The 17172-nt window shown below is 46.9% G+C and overlaps 1 protein-coding gene across 1 annotated transcript in view; it reads left to right on the plus strand.

The window, feature by feature from the left end:
* CACNA1C (calcium voltage-gated channel subunit alpha1 C) overlaps nucleotides 1-17172 on the plus strand; it is a 640117-nt gene that overhangs the window by 497590 nt on the left and 125355 nt on the right. The window contains exons 11-13 of the mRNA XM_026447798.1: nucleotides 1221-1247; nucleotides 10712-10872; nucleotides 11860-12085. Coding sequence (XP_026303583.1) covers nucleotides 1221-1247; nucleotides 10712-10872; nucleotides 11860-12085 — 414 coding nt within the window. The remainder of the gene's footprint in view (nucleotides 1-1220; nucleotides 1248-10711; nucleotides 10873-11859; nucleotides 12086-17172) is intronic.

The raw sequence follows: 17172 nt of genomic DNA on the forward strand, positions 1-17172 counted from the left end.
GTAAAGGCACTTGGCTTTGATTCGCAGTGCCCCAGAGATATAATTATCTCATGCATGATGGCTTTGCCACCTGTCACATCTTCTGGCTTAATTTTTTTTAATAAGAAATAACGAGAGGGGCTGGCATTTTCTTGCTCTGCGACACAGCTCGCTGTGTGCCAGGCTGGGACATGGCAGGCCTGCGGCGGTCGCCTCCCAGACTGCCTTCTCGTGTTTCCTCCCCGTGCCTCTCCTTGTTGCTCCACCACTGTCTCCGTTGCCTTCTTCCTCTCTAACTTGCGTTCTGTCCTTCTACTTGTCCACCTGAACATTGTCACCACCTGCACTGTCCCCAGCGTTCGCGCCCTTCTCCTAGCACCAAAGCCAAGCTGACGGGTGCTTTCTAATTGCCTCAACTGCTTATATTCTCTCACTCTGTTTCTCTCTCTGGCTCAGCCTTCTCTCCTCCATACTTCTCTTTCACAGTCTCTCCCTCCTGCCCTCTTCTCCCAGCCTCCTGCCTCCCGTGCACTCTTCCCTATGTGAACTAGGGAGGCTCAGGACTTCCTTGAAGGTTCCACCTTTCCGTGGAACCCCCTCCCTGTTCAATGACCCTTCCAGGCAGCCACCCTCATGCCCACCCTGAGCTTCTGCCCAGAAGTCCCCAGGTCTTCAGGACTGCACGTGACTGTCAGCATCCTGGGTTTCTCCTCTGAATCTGAGGCTGGCTCCTTAGGCACCCTCTGTAGCTCTTGGGTGGGGGCTGTTGTGGCCCCTCCATTTCTGGCTGGCTCATTTTGCTGGTCTTCCCTTCATAACCCCACTCTAGCTGGGCTCTGGCAGACAGCTGTGAGGTCTGTGCTGACCTGTTCTTGCCTGTGATTTTTTCTGCTATTGGGGTCCTCTTATCATCAGGAGAGGCCTTTTCTTCCTCTGCAGCTTTTCTCAGGATACAGCTCTTCCTAACCTGACCTCATAGAACTTTCTAGGCAGACCCTGAGGACCTGGTGCTCTCCCTCTACAGCAAGGATTGTCTATACTTAGAAGATGCTAGCTGGGCTAGACCTCAGTCTCCACATTCAAATACATAGTGTTCTTTCTCTCCCAAGATGTTCTAATTCACACCATGCCTCCTTCCAGCGCCCACATGAAGTTACCTGGGGAACATCAGATTTCCCTGGGACAGTTGAACATCTTTTTAATGCACGTGTGTTTGGTAACATTTCCTTTTTCTCTTTCAGCCACCGGATCTCCAAGTCAAAGTTCAGGTGAGTGAGACGCACACTGCTCTTCCTTCTACCACCAGCTCTGTCCTCAGCCACCCTGTTGGGTGGCCCAAGGTAATACCTACGAGTTGTCAGTAGGGTAAGGGGTATTCTTCTCAGGGGGTAACTACTTTCTGTATGGCCATTAAGAAAAAGCTTATGGCTCAGATCAGACAAGTAATCCAGTGGTTGACATTTGTTGAATGATCTTGGACCGTCCATCTTTTTGGCAGCAGTGTCGCTAGGAAGTTGTCAGACCAGATGTGTTTTCCTCCCTTCTAAGATGAAGTCCAGTTAAAAGAAACATAAAATGAACCCTTGTTTCATTTTAACTGTCATGACCTACTTCATATTTATAGAACATGGTGAGATGTGAACTATGATGATGATGGAAAGCACATAGGATTATGACACCCATCTGTGTCACTGCTCTTGACAACGACAGAACCTACAACAGGACCCAGGGTCCTCAGCCCCCATCTGCCTCCCAGCCTCACTTCCTGCACTTCCGTGAAAATAACCTTTGTTCCTCCTACAGGGAACTTCTTGCAGTTATCCAAATGTTCCCTGTCCTGGTGCACGTTGAGGCCCTTGCATGGAGCCATTCCTCCACTTAAATCACCATGCCCCCAGGCCTTCATCTGGAGAACTCAGACTTCTGTTCAGCCCCTCAGATGTTACTGCTTCCATGTTACTGCTTTCTCTCCCGTTTTGCTGGGTCTGGAAAATACCTTCTGCAAGCTCCAGGGAGAGTTACTCAGCTCCCCCTTCCCTGGTGCTTTGCTGATGTCTGTCACAGCACTCAGCAGATCACACTCGGATTACTGGCTCACAGTCCCCTGCCCCCAGAGGCTCTGCCTGCATGCCTCACAGGGGTTACTTTCAGAGCACCCAGCTCAGTGCCTGTCCAGTGGTGAATGTCCGTACATGTGTGTTAAATGAAGTAGTAGACAGGGAGAATATGAATTCACTCCCACAAAGCGTGTATCTACCAAAAAATATTGGTTGCTTTTCATCATTGAGTTAATCTTGATTCCCTAGCCCTACCTACTACAAGGCAGGAGCATAAAGACATTTTCGTCCAGCTGAGTAAATGTAGCCTAGTGCTGTATTTTAAACAGTCCCTTAAGGTCAAGTGATTTGTCTCTCCAATTGCCTCTGTCCCAGCTCCTCTCTTAGATGGAGCTGGACACATGGGGGAGAGGGACTTTGCGATTCCAGGAAGCAGGGAGTGATGAGGGCTGGTCCTATGAGCCACACAAGCCCTCTGGATGCTTGCTCATCTCTGCGGCATGGGGCTAGGCTGGACTGCTGTCTGAACTGGTACCCACTGAGGTCCATCTGGTTAGGGCATCCACTGCTGTTGTCCATGCCCTCTGCTTGCCTCTGGCCTTGAAATCTCCACCTGTGCTCTCTGACCCTTGAGTTCTGTTGGCCCACTGACTTCAGCACCTCTACACCTCAGCTGAGTACACGGACACTTCGAAGTCCCTGACGCTCTCTGAAGGAGCTGGGGGAGGCAGCAGCACTATGGCAGGCTCATTGGCCTACTGGTGTCCCATCACGCCCTCTGTAATAGCCAGGATAAGCTTCAAGCCAAGGGCTGACCTCCGAGGGTCTGCCAAGGTACTCCACCAGCCCCAGTGTCCCTGGGCCTCCCCATGGCCATCTGGGTGTTTCTAAAGCAACCCCCTGCCAACCTCTTGAGGTGTGGTGCCCAAGGGCTAAAAATTAAGTGAGGACCCTGGTGTCTGACTGTTGCTCCACTTCTGACACATTCTTTCTCTCCCATTTCACTAGGACTGGAAAATACAGGCTTTTTTTCCCAGTTCCTCTTTCTCTCAAACCAAGACCTTGTCTACATAAAAAATCTAGGGTCCGGCCCATCAGCTCTGGCTCTTATTACAGAGAAAGAGCTCCAGAAATATAAAAAAAAAAAAAATTCTCTCAGTAATGCTTGGCTCTTACTGCTTTATCTCCAGCATCTGGAGAAGTGGCTGGTACGTAACAAGGACCTAATAAATATTTGCTGAGTGAGTGAGTGAATTAATAAATGAATGATCTTGCCCCAGTAAGACAATAGACTTGACACAGATTCAAACAAAATATCTAATTTGACAGTCAAAGCTGAAAAAGCATGTTGTGCTTTAGCAGTTCCAAAGCCCCCACACAATAAGAGTAAAGGGATTAAAAATACACTTGAAAATATTTCCAAAATATCATTCTCACTTCATGCAAGTGGTTAAATCATAAATTAATAAATGAATGAATGAATGAATATGATCCAGAGGATGGAAGGGAAAATTGCATACTTGTGTGTCCAGTTAGAGATTGCCTGGAACACTCCAGCAACGTTATTTTCATCCAGTGATCTATGGTGCAAGCTGTGCTTTTGAACAAGAGGGAAAGAGCTTTGGTGCCTGTAAACCTCTGGAGTCTCCCTTGGCCCTGAGGCTTTGCTACATGCTGGCCATTCGGCCCTGATCATCTGCCTCTGGGAAGGCCTTCTTCTTCTGCAGCCACCCACCCCTCAACACACCACAGCAATGCAGACAGCAGATTTTGTTCTCCTAAAGGCTTGCAGCTAGTAGGTTGGCATTATCATCGAAATTCATTTCCAGGTGAGGATCTTGAGGCTTTGAGAGGCCCAGGTCACAGGGCTCTAGTATGGCTGAGTCAGAACTCATACCCAGGGGCTCTGCTGCCAATCCCTGTGCCATCCTAGTGATGGGGTTCTGCCCAGGAATAGTAAACCCTGTTCCCGTATAGCTAGTGTGTCCACAGAGTGTGTAACTCTAGAGCCATGCTACTCAACAGAAATATAATGCAAGCCACATATGTACTTTAAAAAATGTTCTAGTAGGCAGGTTAAAAAATAAAAAAGAAACAGGAAATTTCTTTGATTTAAACCAGTGTCTCTAAAACATTACTATTTCAATATGTAATTCATATAAAAAGTATTAATGAGATATTTTGCATTCATGCTTTTGTGCTAAGTCTTTGGAATTCAGTGTGTTTTGCCAGTACTGCACATCTCAGTCTGGACTGACCATGTTTCCCATGCACGGTAGCTGCATGTTGCTAGCGGCTGCCACACAAGGCCACATGGCCCTGGAGGTTTCACACATGAGCAGGTATCACCCAGCAGCTGTCTGATCTGGATTCAGCAGTTCACTGATGGTGTCTGCTTAGGGAATATCAAAGGCTACAAATAGATTGAAAATGCCACCAACATTTTGAAAGGATTCCTAATCATTTTCTCAAGTTAGGTGAAACAGTGTAACAATTACAGATTATGGAATTTGAGTCTCAAACTGGCCTATTCCATTTGCAAAACAGAATGATCCAAAGTCATGTTTCTTTAAAGGAAGTATAGGAATGGAAACTTTAGGGAAAATTTGGCCAGTTAATGGATTACAGCCATAGTATATTACAGTCATAGTAGAGTATTCCCTTGGTAATCCAGGTTTTCACTTAGAGAAATTAGTTAAAATAAGAGATTTGTGGCATCTGCAGCTCACTGTTCAGAATAGAATGTAAACAGTTAGGAAACAAATGATGCAGGAAGTCTTTGCAACCTGAAGGGATTAATTATACAAGTTGGAGCTTCTGGAGCTCAACTTTACGGAGTTCTGAAGTGAACTTCACGGGGTTCTAAAATTCGGAGGACTGGCTTGCCCATTCTTCAGTGAAATGTGCTTCCAATGTTCTCTTCACTTCTGCCATACCAGCAGCAACAAGGCACAAATCCAAATTTGCCCCAATCTCTAATAGTCCTTCGTAAAGTTACTTATTTACAAGAGAATTAAACTTAATGATTGTCTGTGCTGTTTGTTGTTGGTTCTGGTGAAAAAAAAAAAAAAAATTGGAAACTTACTCTAGCCACTAGAAGGAGCCTGCAGGGCCCATCATTTTGATGCTGTCTACGATTCCAGATGCCTGTCCACCATTGCGTATCAAGCAAACTATTTTAGGTATTTTAGGAGCACTGCCCTCTCCTCACCTCCACCCTGAGCCCTGATTCACAAGAGCTCCGGGAATCTTCAGCCTTGTCTTCCAGAGGGAGGTGGTCCATTTGCGTAGAGTTCATCTCTGCTGCTCAACCATGCCATCAGCCAGGGGTTCTTGTGCAGGATGGACTGTGCTGAGTCCCGTGGGTCTGTAAGCAAGTGTAAGACAGCCCCATTCCTTCGTGGGTCTTGTGAGCTCCGTGGAGAGGCAGGACCATACAAATAAAAGGTAACAGACAATACAAGGAAATGGTAAGTCATTTCCTGTGGGGACCCTTCTTGCCTAAGGTGTCCCCTTTTGTGTGCTCCCTTGTGGACCTGCCCAGCACTTAGGCCCTGCTGTGACTGCTCACTTAGTGGTCTGTATCTCTGGGTAGGTTTTACACAGAGGAGGCCTGTGAGCATCGTGCTAGCTGCTGGGTATCTGGTGCCCTTCCATGGTCGGTGTTTAGTAACTATTTCTTGCATGTGTAACTAAAATGAGTAATGCAGACAGTCAGCACTGAAGAGTGCCAAGGCTGAGAAGACTAGAAGCATCACGGAGAAGCTGGGACTCAGTGTGAGCCCCCAGGAGGGGCAGGACAGAGAGGGTGGAGCAAAGCTGGAGTTTCCGGTAGCTGGGAGGACTTGCCGTGCAGCTGGACAGGCAAGAGGAAGGTCCAGTGTAGGGAGAAGGGCAGGCGGAGCTGGGGCTGCGAGAGCAGAAGTTTCCCCAGGAATGCAGTGATCCCGAAGTTTAGAGACACAGATGAGACCCATTCGTAACCATCCCTCTCTCCTGTGTCTACATATGGAAGGTTCTATTTTTAGAGAAAATGACTTCCAGTTAGTGTGAACGGAACATGAATAGCAGGCAAATTTCTCCTCCCTATTTTATCATTTAATTTCTGTATCCTCCATGCATATGTAAACACAAATAAATGTACACGTTCTAATAAACCATTACATTTATTATACAGTAGGAAGTGTTGCCAGGAAACCAGTTGTCAAGCAAAGCTATATTTTGAAGAGTGGGAGGTGTATAATTATCTTTAAATACTTTCTCTGGGTAGTAATTACCCCACCCCCACCCCAGCCCAAATCCATGTGACTCTCCCAAATGGGTCTGCTCAGGAGCACCCCAGTTTAAAGGGACACCGTCCTGTGGGCTCCGGCCACGCCTCAGCGGTCTCTGCAGAGCAGCTCCAGACCCATGGGACAGACCTGACCACCCAGCACCCATACCCACTACCCCCAACCATGAGGAAAGAGGGGCATAATCAAGTTCTCATATTAAACCCACTCTAAGACAGCTCTGCATACCGTAAAGAAAGCAACCTTGATTGCCTTGGACTCTGAATAACAATTATCAGTGATTTCTGGAACTTGAGATTGTATCTATTTAAAACATGTTCTTTGCAAACTTCACTGTCAGCTGTTTAAGATCAGATATGAGTTTGTCCTGAAAATTCATTTTTTAGGGGAAAAAACTACTTGCCAAATTTCTGTACAATATTAATAATCACAATCACAGGAAAGAAGCAGTGGCATGCCCTGCAAGATAAGACTGTTTAGTATCAAGATCTGGCAAACGTCAGAGGTCTCCTCTCAAGAGGACCATGTGGCACTCATTGTCCCATTCCTTTGTCCCTCCGTCCACCCTCCACCATCCTCCCTCGGATCCAGGGCAGTATGTCTGGGGGTGCAAGAATCCCAAAGTGCATTTAGAAATCATAACTTTTTGGCCGGGCGTGGTGGCTCAAGCCTGTAATCCCAGCACTTTGGGAGGCCGAGACGGGCGGATCACGAGGTCAGGAGATCAAGACCATCCTGACTAACACGGTGAAACCCCGTCTCTACTAAAAAATACAAAAAAAAACTAGCTGGGCGAGGTGGCGGGCGCCTGTAGTCCCAGCTACTCGGGAGGCTGAGGCAGGAGAATGGCGTGAACCCGGGAGGCGGAGCTTGCAGTGAGCTGAGATCCGGCCACTGCACTCCAGCGCGGGCGACAGAGCGAGACTCCATCTCAAAAAAAAAAAAAAAACATAACTTTTTAAATTGTTAATGACTATGGGCACTAATAGGTGTATTTATTTATGGGGTGCATGTGACGTTTTGATCCAGGTGTAAAATGTGTAAAAATCAAACCAGGGTTATTGGGGTATTCCTCACGTCAAGCACTTATCATTTCTTTGCATTAGGAACATTCCAATTCCACTCTTTTAGTTATTTTAAAATATACAATAAATTATGACTGTAGTCACCATCCTTCTCTCCTATGTTGTATGATCAAATATTACATCGTATTTATTCTATTTAACTATATTTTTTCACCTATTTACCATCTCTACTACCCTTTCCAGCGTCTGGTAACCATCATTCTACTCTCGGTATCCATGAGTTCAATTGCTTTAATTTTTAGCTCCCACCTGTGAGTGAGAATATCACAATTTGTCTTTCTGTCCCTGGCTTATTTCACTTAATATAATGGCCTCCAGTTCCATCCATGTTGTTGCAAATGACAGAATTTCATTCTTTTTTATAGCTGAACAATATTCCAGCGTGTGCACGTACCGCATTTCCTCCATTCATCTGCTGATGGACGCTTCGGTTGATTCTGTATCGTGGCTATTGTAAATAGTGCTGCAGTGAACATAGGAGGGCAGATATCTCTTCAGTATACAGATTGGATACCATATTTTACACCTGGTGACCTGCTTCCCTGTGTAGTGGATTTTCCCCCAAGTGGTAGGCAAGTGTCCCGTGTAAGGTGTGGCCCTCACTGGAGATGGCCTTCAAGCCAGAGCAGAACACTGCTCAGATTAATCCTTTCTCCCCTCCCTGCTCCTCAGGCCAAAAACTAAGTTCTCCCTGCAGTCCTGAGGAAAGAGTACCCTTCTTAGATGACTCTTCATTCTCCTAACCTCATCCTAGATTTAGCAAAGGCGTGGTAACAGGATTTTCTGCAGACCATCGATAGAAAAATGACAGAATAGAAAGGTGGATGAAGTCAGGCTACTCCAAGAGGCAATTTTGAAGGGGGTGGGTGCAGGGATCCATAACAGCTGAGGTCCGCATCCTGGAACCTTGGAACACTAGTTGTCCCTAGCATCTTGGAGTTTGCTGATGTTTGGAGGGGCTTCTGCTCTGGAAATAGAGGACCAAGGCTGAGGGCAGTGCGCACAGCACAGAGCTGTCCCTGCCCCCTGGGGCACACCCACGTATGGTGCTGCTACGTGCCCAGGGGCTGGAAAGGAATAGGCCATTCACAGACCAGCAGGTTCACACAGATGGGACTTGCTGTTCTACCACCAGCATAACCTGATCCAGGAGGTGAGGCTGAGGCTTGATGGTCATCTCTGGCAGGAAGACTGGAGAAACGGACTCATGCCATGGACTCTGATTTAGAATAGAGGACCTCAGTTCAGCTTCCTTGTGCTGAAGTGGAGGGCCAGTTTCCACATCCAGACTTAGTATGCCACACACACACACACACATACACACACACACACACACACACACCGGAAACAAAGTTTTATGTAAAAAATATTTTCCTTAGTGCTTACTTTAAAAAGCAGTTTCCTTATGCTATGATAGGCACTGTGGTATTTTCCACTCTATTCCTTTATTCAGTGCCAGGTATGACCTCAATAGATTTCATGACCCACTAATGGGCTGCAGTGTGAGGTTTGAAATCTCTGCCCTGAGGCAGATTCTGCATGCTTATTTAGAGGAATGTCTGTCTAGACTAGAGAGATTCATAGAAAGGAGATCATTTTATGGAAAAATACAGATATTCATGGACTTTATCACCAGGATTCTACTTTATTTCTCCTCCTGCCTTCATTACCCAAGCAGGAGCTGCGTCTTCTATGCCTGGTGGGTCTGCGTACAAGCCCTACAGGTGCCCCAAAGTCATGTGCAGAGCTAAGCACCCCATGCTTCTCATAGCTGAGCCCTCTGCCTGGAGCTCAACTCCCCCTCCTCTGGCCCTCCTCTGTGCAGCTCTCCCAAATCGCCCCAGCTAAAAATGTTGGCAGTCCCTTCCATACCTGTCTCTCTTGTTCTGCACATCCTCTCATCTCAAGGGCCTGTTGATTCTGCCTCCACAATTGCTGCCAGCTCTGTGTCGTCTTTGCCATGAATAAATCTGTTGCCTTCATCATCTCTAACCTGGAGAACAGGAAGAGAATTCCTCATAATCTCCCTGGTCTGGAAGGTGACGAGGGGCTGTTTTGTGGGGTGTTCCAATCCAACCTGATCATGTCCTTTCCCCTCCCCAAGCCCTCAGCATGGCCCCTGCAGTCTCCTCCTCAGCACCTCTTCAGCTGTGGTTCCTCGCTCCTTGCACACTGCAGCCATTTTTTAACCATGTCGTCTACTGAATTCAACCAAATAGAGCTGTGTATGTTCTCTGTATCAGGAAAACGAAAAGGCCTCCACCATAGAACCTTAAAAGGTGTTTCTTTAGGATCATCTTAGCCAGTGGTTCTCAACCATCATTACACATTAGAACCACTTGGAGAACCTTAACAATACCCAACCCCCTAGAGAATCAGACTTAATTGGTCTGGTGTTGGGGCTTGCGGACCAGTGGGGTTCTGGGGAGGGTTCCCTAGGTAATTCTGTGTGTAGCCAGGTTTGAGAATCACTGCCAAAGGCCCCTGAACCAAGGTACTGGGAACGGTCCATGGAGCATGAATGAGCTTCAAGGGGTCTGTGTGCTGCCTGGGCTCACGTGGAAAGGTGTGTGTGTGGGTGTGTGCCCATGTTTCTGAAAGGCAGGTCTAAACACTGATCAGATTCTGGAAAGATTCTATAACCCAGAAAAACAAAGAGCCTGTGCTCCAGATGAACCCCTTCTACCATGTGGATGCAGCACGCAGAGTCAGGGCCAAGAGGCTGGGCAGAAAACCACGCCTGGCTCCGCCTGCTGTGGTACCAGTCGAGGTGCACAGCCTCCCCGGCCCCTTAGTTTTCTCCTCCACAAAAATCAGGATGATGCATGTTTTGCAGAGTTACTGAAAGAATTGGAGATAAGGCATGAGAAGTGCCCAATGTGGTACTGGGCCCCTCCACCACTGTTACTAAGAACGCTCTTACTGCTTGCAACACTATTTCTAAGAATGCCGTTTTACAACAATTAAAAAAAAAACTTCCATTTATTGAGCACCTTCTACTTCAAAACAGCCAGATGCATTAAAAGGTATTTGATCCATCCCCAGAATAACCCCATGAGGTTGGCCCTCTTCCTGTTTCACAGATGGGAGAACTAAAGCTTGGAAGAGTTCAGGGGCATCCCCAAGGCGGCAGGGCCTGGTTAGCTGGGTGAGAAGCTGGGCTTCTTGCCACCAGGTTGGGCTGTTCTAGCAAGGCCAGGTCAGTGAGGGGTGAGAAGAGCTACGGGGCTGCATCTTGGGTTGGAGGAAAGCTGAATTCACAGGCATCCCCACCCTTCTCTCCTTGTCCCCTTTCCAGCCGCTACTGGCGCCGGTGGAACCGGTTCTGCAGAAGAAAGTGCCGTGCCGCAGTCAAGTCTAATGTCTTCTACTGGCTGGTGATTTTCCTGGTGTTCCTCAACACTCTCACCATTGCCTCTGAGCACTACAACCAGCCCCACTGGCTCACAGAAGTCCAAGGTGAGCGGCGGCCCCAGCTCTGCCCTGGTTTCCTCCTGGTAACTCAGCCCCAAGGCCCAGGGGAGGGCATAACCACAGGCAGAAAGTAGATGGGAAAGCAGCCAATGGTCGGGGCTCTGGGCAGGTGCTGTGCTGGAGATAACAAGGGCCTAGCCATTCTAAAGCCCCACAATAAAATACACTACCTTGCTAAAAACAGATACGGCTTCCCTGACTGGGCCCACACCATCAGCCTGCCCCAAAGTCACTGGTGGGCCCGGGTGATGAGGAAAGGGGCTGCAGCTTGTTTGCCTGTCTCAGACCCCTGGCTGCCAACTTCCCAGCATGGATTTTAAATACCTGGGAGCCTTCCTGCAGCCCCAAGGTGGCCTTAACCAGAACACATGAGGATGGAATGAGCAAAAAGGCAGAGAAGAGAATAGGGCCTGAGCATAAGGAACTGTCTTCAATGGGTCGTTCATTCTCATTAGCCTTCCTTGGGCCCCTAGACGAGGGTCCTGCTAGCCAGGCTTCATCATCATTGCTGGGCAGTCAAGAAGACCTGGCCCCATCCTCCACAGCTGCATTCCAGAGCCCTGGGAGGCACGGGGTCTGGTGGTGGAGAAGTCAGACTCAGACAGTGCAGCTCCAACTGTTGGCTGTTTGGCCTGCAGATTACTCACGTCTTTGAACCTCCTTTCTCATCTCTGAAAATGGGCATGACGATGGTGGTGCCATCTCCACAGGCCTGCTATGAGGAGTAGAGCTTGTGTGTGCTGAGCCTATGGTGCATGGGAGATGCTCAGTAAATGTCTGTTATGATTATGACGAGAGAGCCCTTTCCTGTTGACCTGGCCCTAACTGTTCTGTTTTGGCCAAGATGGATGGCAGCGGTGTCATGGGGGATCTTTTTTCCAGTGGAGATAATTACTATATTTCCTTTCCCTGCCTCCCTCTCTGCCCTCCTCTGGCCCTGCTCGGATCTCATCCCTCTCCTGGGCCTGCCAGACACGGCGAACAAGGCCCTGCTGGCCCTGTTCACGGCAGAGATGCTCCTGAAGATGTACAGCCTGGGCCTGCAGGCCTACTTCGTGTCCCTCTTCAACCGCTTTGACTGCTTCGTCGTGTGTGGCGGCATCCTGGAGACCATCCTGGTGGAGACCAAGATCATGTCCCCCCTGGGCATCTCCGTGCTCAGATGTGTCCGGTTGCTGAGGATATTCAAGATCACGAGGTACCGGGCATCTCCTCTCACTTTGGAGAGGGGACTCGGGAGAAGTTCTTCCAGAAGGCAGGGGAGGTGGCAAGGCCTAGGTGGGAGCGGGGCTGTTCTTCCTCAAAGGGTGTCTCTGAAGTTCACATGCAAGGGGGGTAGTCTGTGTTCACTGAGATGGCACATCATCTGGAAATTCCTCTGGCTGCTAATACCGGAGACTCAACTCAGTAGTGTAAGCAAGCTAGGGACTTATTCAGCCACGGAAAGAAAGTCCAGAGGCAACTAGCTGAAGTGGCTTCCAGAAAAGGGTCAGGGACTCAGTCTCTTCTCCTGTGTTTCACCAGCCGTGGTGCTGATTCCTCTCCAGGGTCATAAGTTGGCTTCTGGAGACTGAACCATCACATTCAAATTGGAGGTGGGAAGAATAGAAAGGAGCGAAAGGGCTGACCACCCTGGCCGAGTCAGCCTCTCCACTCCCAGAAGTCAATCCCAGACACACCCATTAGGACTGCTGCTGTCGAAAACCCTGAAAATCCTAAGGGTTGGCGATGACATGGAGAAATTGGAGCCTTTGTGCACTGTGGGTGGGAGTGTAAAATGCAGCCACTGTGGGGAATGGTATGATAGTTCCCAGAAACATTAACGATAGAATTACCCTCTCATCCATCAATCCCACTTCTGGGTATATGCCCAAAATAATTGAAATAGGATCTCAAAGAGATATTTGCACACCCAACTGCCTTAGACAGATGAATGTATTTTTAAAATGTGGTCTGTACATACAGTGCAATATTATTCAGTCTTAAAAAGGAAGGAAATCCTGACACATGCTACAAAGTAGATGAAACTTAAGGACATTATGCTAAGTGAAATAAGCCAGTCACAGAAAGACAAATATTGTATGATTCCATTTATACGCAGATCTTAGAGTAGTCAGATTCACAGAGACAGAAAGCAGAATGGTGGGCGCCCAGGGCTGCAGGGAGGGAGCAGTGGGGAGGCCGTGTTTAATGGGTGCAGAGCTTCGGTTCTGCAAGGTGAGAAGGGTTCTGGAATTGGAGGGTGGTGGTGGTTTCACAAGCGTGTGAACGTATTTAGCACTGCAAAAAAAAAAAAGGTTAAGATGGTAAATTTTATGTCTATTTTAACACAATGAAACAAATTGGAAGAAATCTTCCAGAAATTTCAGCAAGGGCTTCTGTTCTTGGGCACCTGAGCTATTAGGGAGACTGAGAAATGTCGTCTTCTAGCAGGACAAGTTCTGCTGAAAATGTGATCAAGATCCAGCCACTGTAAAGGGCTGTGGACACTGCACTGCAGATGGCGTTCACCCTCTGTCCACATGGCCACCCCTCCATATATCAGTCCAGCACCTACCCACAGCAGGCCATCTCCCTCACTGTCTAGGCCAAGCAGTGACTCTCGTGATGAGGACAGGGCTGAGGGGCACCATTCTCTAGGACAGTGGTTTTCACCTGACTTGTGACCACTGGGAGTGGTGGAATCAATTTGTTGGATCACAACCATCATTTTAAAACAACTCTACTGGCCGGGCGCGGTGGCTCAAGCCTGTAATCCCAGCACTTTGGGAGGCCGAGACGGGCAGATCACGAGGTCAAGAGATCGAGACCATCCCGGCTAACACACGATGAAACCCCGTCTCTACTAAAAAAAAATACAAAAAACTAGCCGGGCGAGGTGGCGGGCGCCTGTAGTCCCAGCTACTCGGGAGGCGGAGGCAGGAGAATGGCGTGAACCCGGGAGGCGGAGCTTGCAGTGAGCTGAGATCTGGCCACAGTACTCCAGCCCCGGCGACAGAGCGAGCCTCCACCTCAACAAAAAAAAAAAAAAAAAAAAAAAAAAAAAACCAGCTCTACTGAAATATAATTCATACCCCATATATTTACCCCTTAAACGTGTAATTTAATTGTTTTTTATATTAGCAGTTACGCAACCATCACCACGTTCTAGTTGTAGAATATTTTCATCACCCCAGAAAGAAGCTCCATACCCACTCCACATTTCCCCCATCTTCCCTCCCAGAACCAAATTCACTTTATGTCTCTACAGAGTTGCCTATTTTGGACCATTCATATGAGTGAAATCTTATAATATGTGTTTTTGTGATGGCCTCTTTGACTTAGCATAACGTTTTCAAGGGCCATACATGTTGTAGCATAGATCAGTACTTTATTTCCTTTTATGGTGAATAATACTCCATTGATGGATATACTACATTTTGGTTATTCATTTGTCAGTGATGGACATTTGGTGGTTACTATGTTTTGGCTCCTATGAATAATGCTGCTATGAACATTCATGTTCAAGTCTTTCTATAGATGTACGCTTTTGTTTTACTTGGATACATACCTCGGAGTGGAATTTCTAGATTATTTGGTAACAATATGTTTAAGATTTTGAGGAACTGTCAAACTGTTTTCCAAAGAGACTAAAGCATCTTACATTTCCATCAGCAATGTATAAGGGTTCCAATTTATTCACATTCTCTCAAGCATCATTTTTAAAGAAAGAATGAAATAGAATAGAAAAACATCAGAGGGTCGGCCAGGCGCGGTGGCTCACGCCTGTAATCCCAGCACTTTGGGAGGCCAAGGTGGGCGGACCACAAGGTCAGGAGATCGAGACCATCCTGGCCAATACCATGAAACCCCATCTCTACTAAAAAGAAAATACAAAAAAAAAAATTAGCCAGGCGTGGTGGCGGGTGCCTGTAGTCCCAGCTACTCGGGAGGCTGAGGCAGGAGAATGGCGTAAACCCGGGAGGCAGAGCTTGCAGTGAGCCGAGATCGCGCCACTGCACTCCAGCCTGGGCGACAGAGCGAGACTCCGTCTGAAAAAAATAAATAAATAAATAAATAAATAAATAAATAAAAAGTTGAAATACAGACTTGACTTGCAGTATAATATACATTTCTTAATGTGCATTATGGTCAACCTTAGAAGACAGACAGGAAACAGTTGGAAGGAATTTTCAGCCTGTGCCCCTCAAAGGTACAAGTCCCTTGTCCTTAAAATTCTGCTTTGGGAGCTCCCAAAATCTCTGCTTTGGGGAAGCTTTGATAACAGGAGCTCTAAAACTATCAGCTGGATTGTGATGGGTGAAAAGGGATGGAGGTTGATGTCTTCTGCTCAGGATCTGGAGCTGATGGCACCTTGCTCAGAGCATGTTTCTGAACTTGGCTAAGTGAGGCCTGGAAAGTGTCCCTAGGTATTACTCTTGTCGTCACAATTCTCTTGGCAGCCACCCAGAGCATGGTCACATGGTGTTGTGGATGGTCCAGGGAGGTAGGCATTTAAAGTGTTTGATTTAGTGCACAGAAAGGACTCAATATGCAGAAGCTTTTATTATTAATCTAATATTATGACTGCTATTATTAGAAGGAAGAAGGAGAAGAGAGTTAATAGTGACCTACATATTTACATACTCTTATTCTTACTTATTTATCCACCATGTATATACTGTGTATTGAGCTCGGAGAGATGGAAAAAATCAAACAATAAGGTGTATGGCATGAACTAAACCCAGGAGAAGTGTATAGTCTGCTTGGGGAGATGGAGTTTGTGCACATGAAGAGATTAAAGGAAAATCTAAGACAGAATATAATGAGCTGGCAAAGTGTGGTGGGTGTGGGAATTACTGCTGTGAGAAATTGGGAGCAGGAGGTAGCTCCTGGAGAAGGTTGAATCTCAGATGAGGGACTTAACGGATATGCACGATTAAAATCCAGAAGTTTAATGCTCCTAAGCAACAGCCTTCTTTCCCTCTCTGACCCCATCGAAAGAGAGCTCTTCCTAAGTGTCCTGAATATGTTGGCATTACAGAAAGTCCTTGGTTTACAGTAAACGTGGTAGAAATCCTTATAACAGCAATGATTACCATGCACCAGTGCTTACTCTGTGCCAGACAGGGTGAGCCAGAGGCCTGTGAATATTAGCTTGAGTCATCCTCCCAACTACCTACTTGAGGATGAGGGTAGGCTGCTACTCTTCTTATTCCCATTTTGCAGATGAGAAAACTGAGGCTTGGAGAGTTGTCAGTTGCCCAAGGTCACAAAACTGCTCAGAGGTAACACTGGGATTAAAAGGCAAGGCAGGTCTGTGGGTCTGACTTGAGGTGCTGTGCTCCTAACCACTGCTGTGCACCGCAGAGCTGAGAGCTGGCCTGTCTTCTTGTCTAGTTCCCTGAGACACGACTTAAAGGATCTTTATGCCCTGGTTCTTGTTAGATAATTGCCGATTCTACTTGCTCCTCCTGGGGTCTGGTAAAAGCTATTTTTAACTTGGAGTTTTCAATGCCTCTTAAATAATTCTCAAAAGTCCCTGTTTTGGGTTTTATATATATATTTCTATAGAAAAGAAATCTTGCTGCTATATATTGTTATGACATCTTGAAAAGATTTAACATTCATTCTATTTTTAATCACCAATTTATTTCTAATCTGAAGATATTGCCAAGAAACCATTTTTCAAAATCTATCTTAATCAGAGAGCTTCGTGTAGTCCCTCCACAAGAAGGAGTAATAGTATTATCAGATCTCTATGAAGTCTATAAACAGAAAAAAAATCCTTGTCTAATTGAAAGTGACTTTGGCAAAGGCCGTCATCTTCCTATTTTCAAGTCTCCAAAGCCTCTGGGGGTTTTCGGAAAGAAACAAGGAGACTAATGAGGTTGGGAAATCCCATAAGCCTGTCTCCAGCCCCAGCCTTGAGACTGGGTGACAGTGACCAAGAAAAATGCCTAAAATATGGACTGGGAGTAGACATCGTGTTCCCTTCAGCTGAACCTTGAAATGAGTCATCTGTGCATGGTCCTGCCATCAGACAAGTGCGTGCATTCTTCTTCTTTTAAAGTATCTTGGAAAATACTTTGCAACATCTTGCTACTACTCATATGTAGAAGAAATTTTTTCTTTTTTTTTTTATTTTTACAATGTAGTCTGAACCAGTGATTGCAATTCTTAAACTTAGCTGAACCCATGAAGGAGCTCATTAAGGAGCTCATCTGTAGAAATTGTGGCCAGCAACTCCTGGAGAGTTCCATGCTGGTGGTCCAATGACCGACCTCACTTGAAGAACCACTGGCC

This window comes from Piliocolobus tephrosceles, chromosome 10, assembly GCF_002776525.5.
Source record: "Piliocolobus tephrosceles isolate RC106 chromosome 10, ASM277652v3, whole genome shotgun sequence".
NCBI classification, from domain to species: Eukaryota; Metazoa; Chordata; class Mammalia; order Primates; family Cercopithecidae; genus Piliocolobus; species Piliocolobus tephrosceles.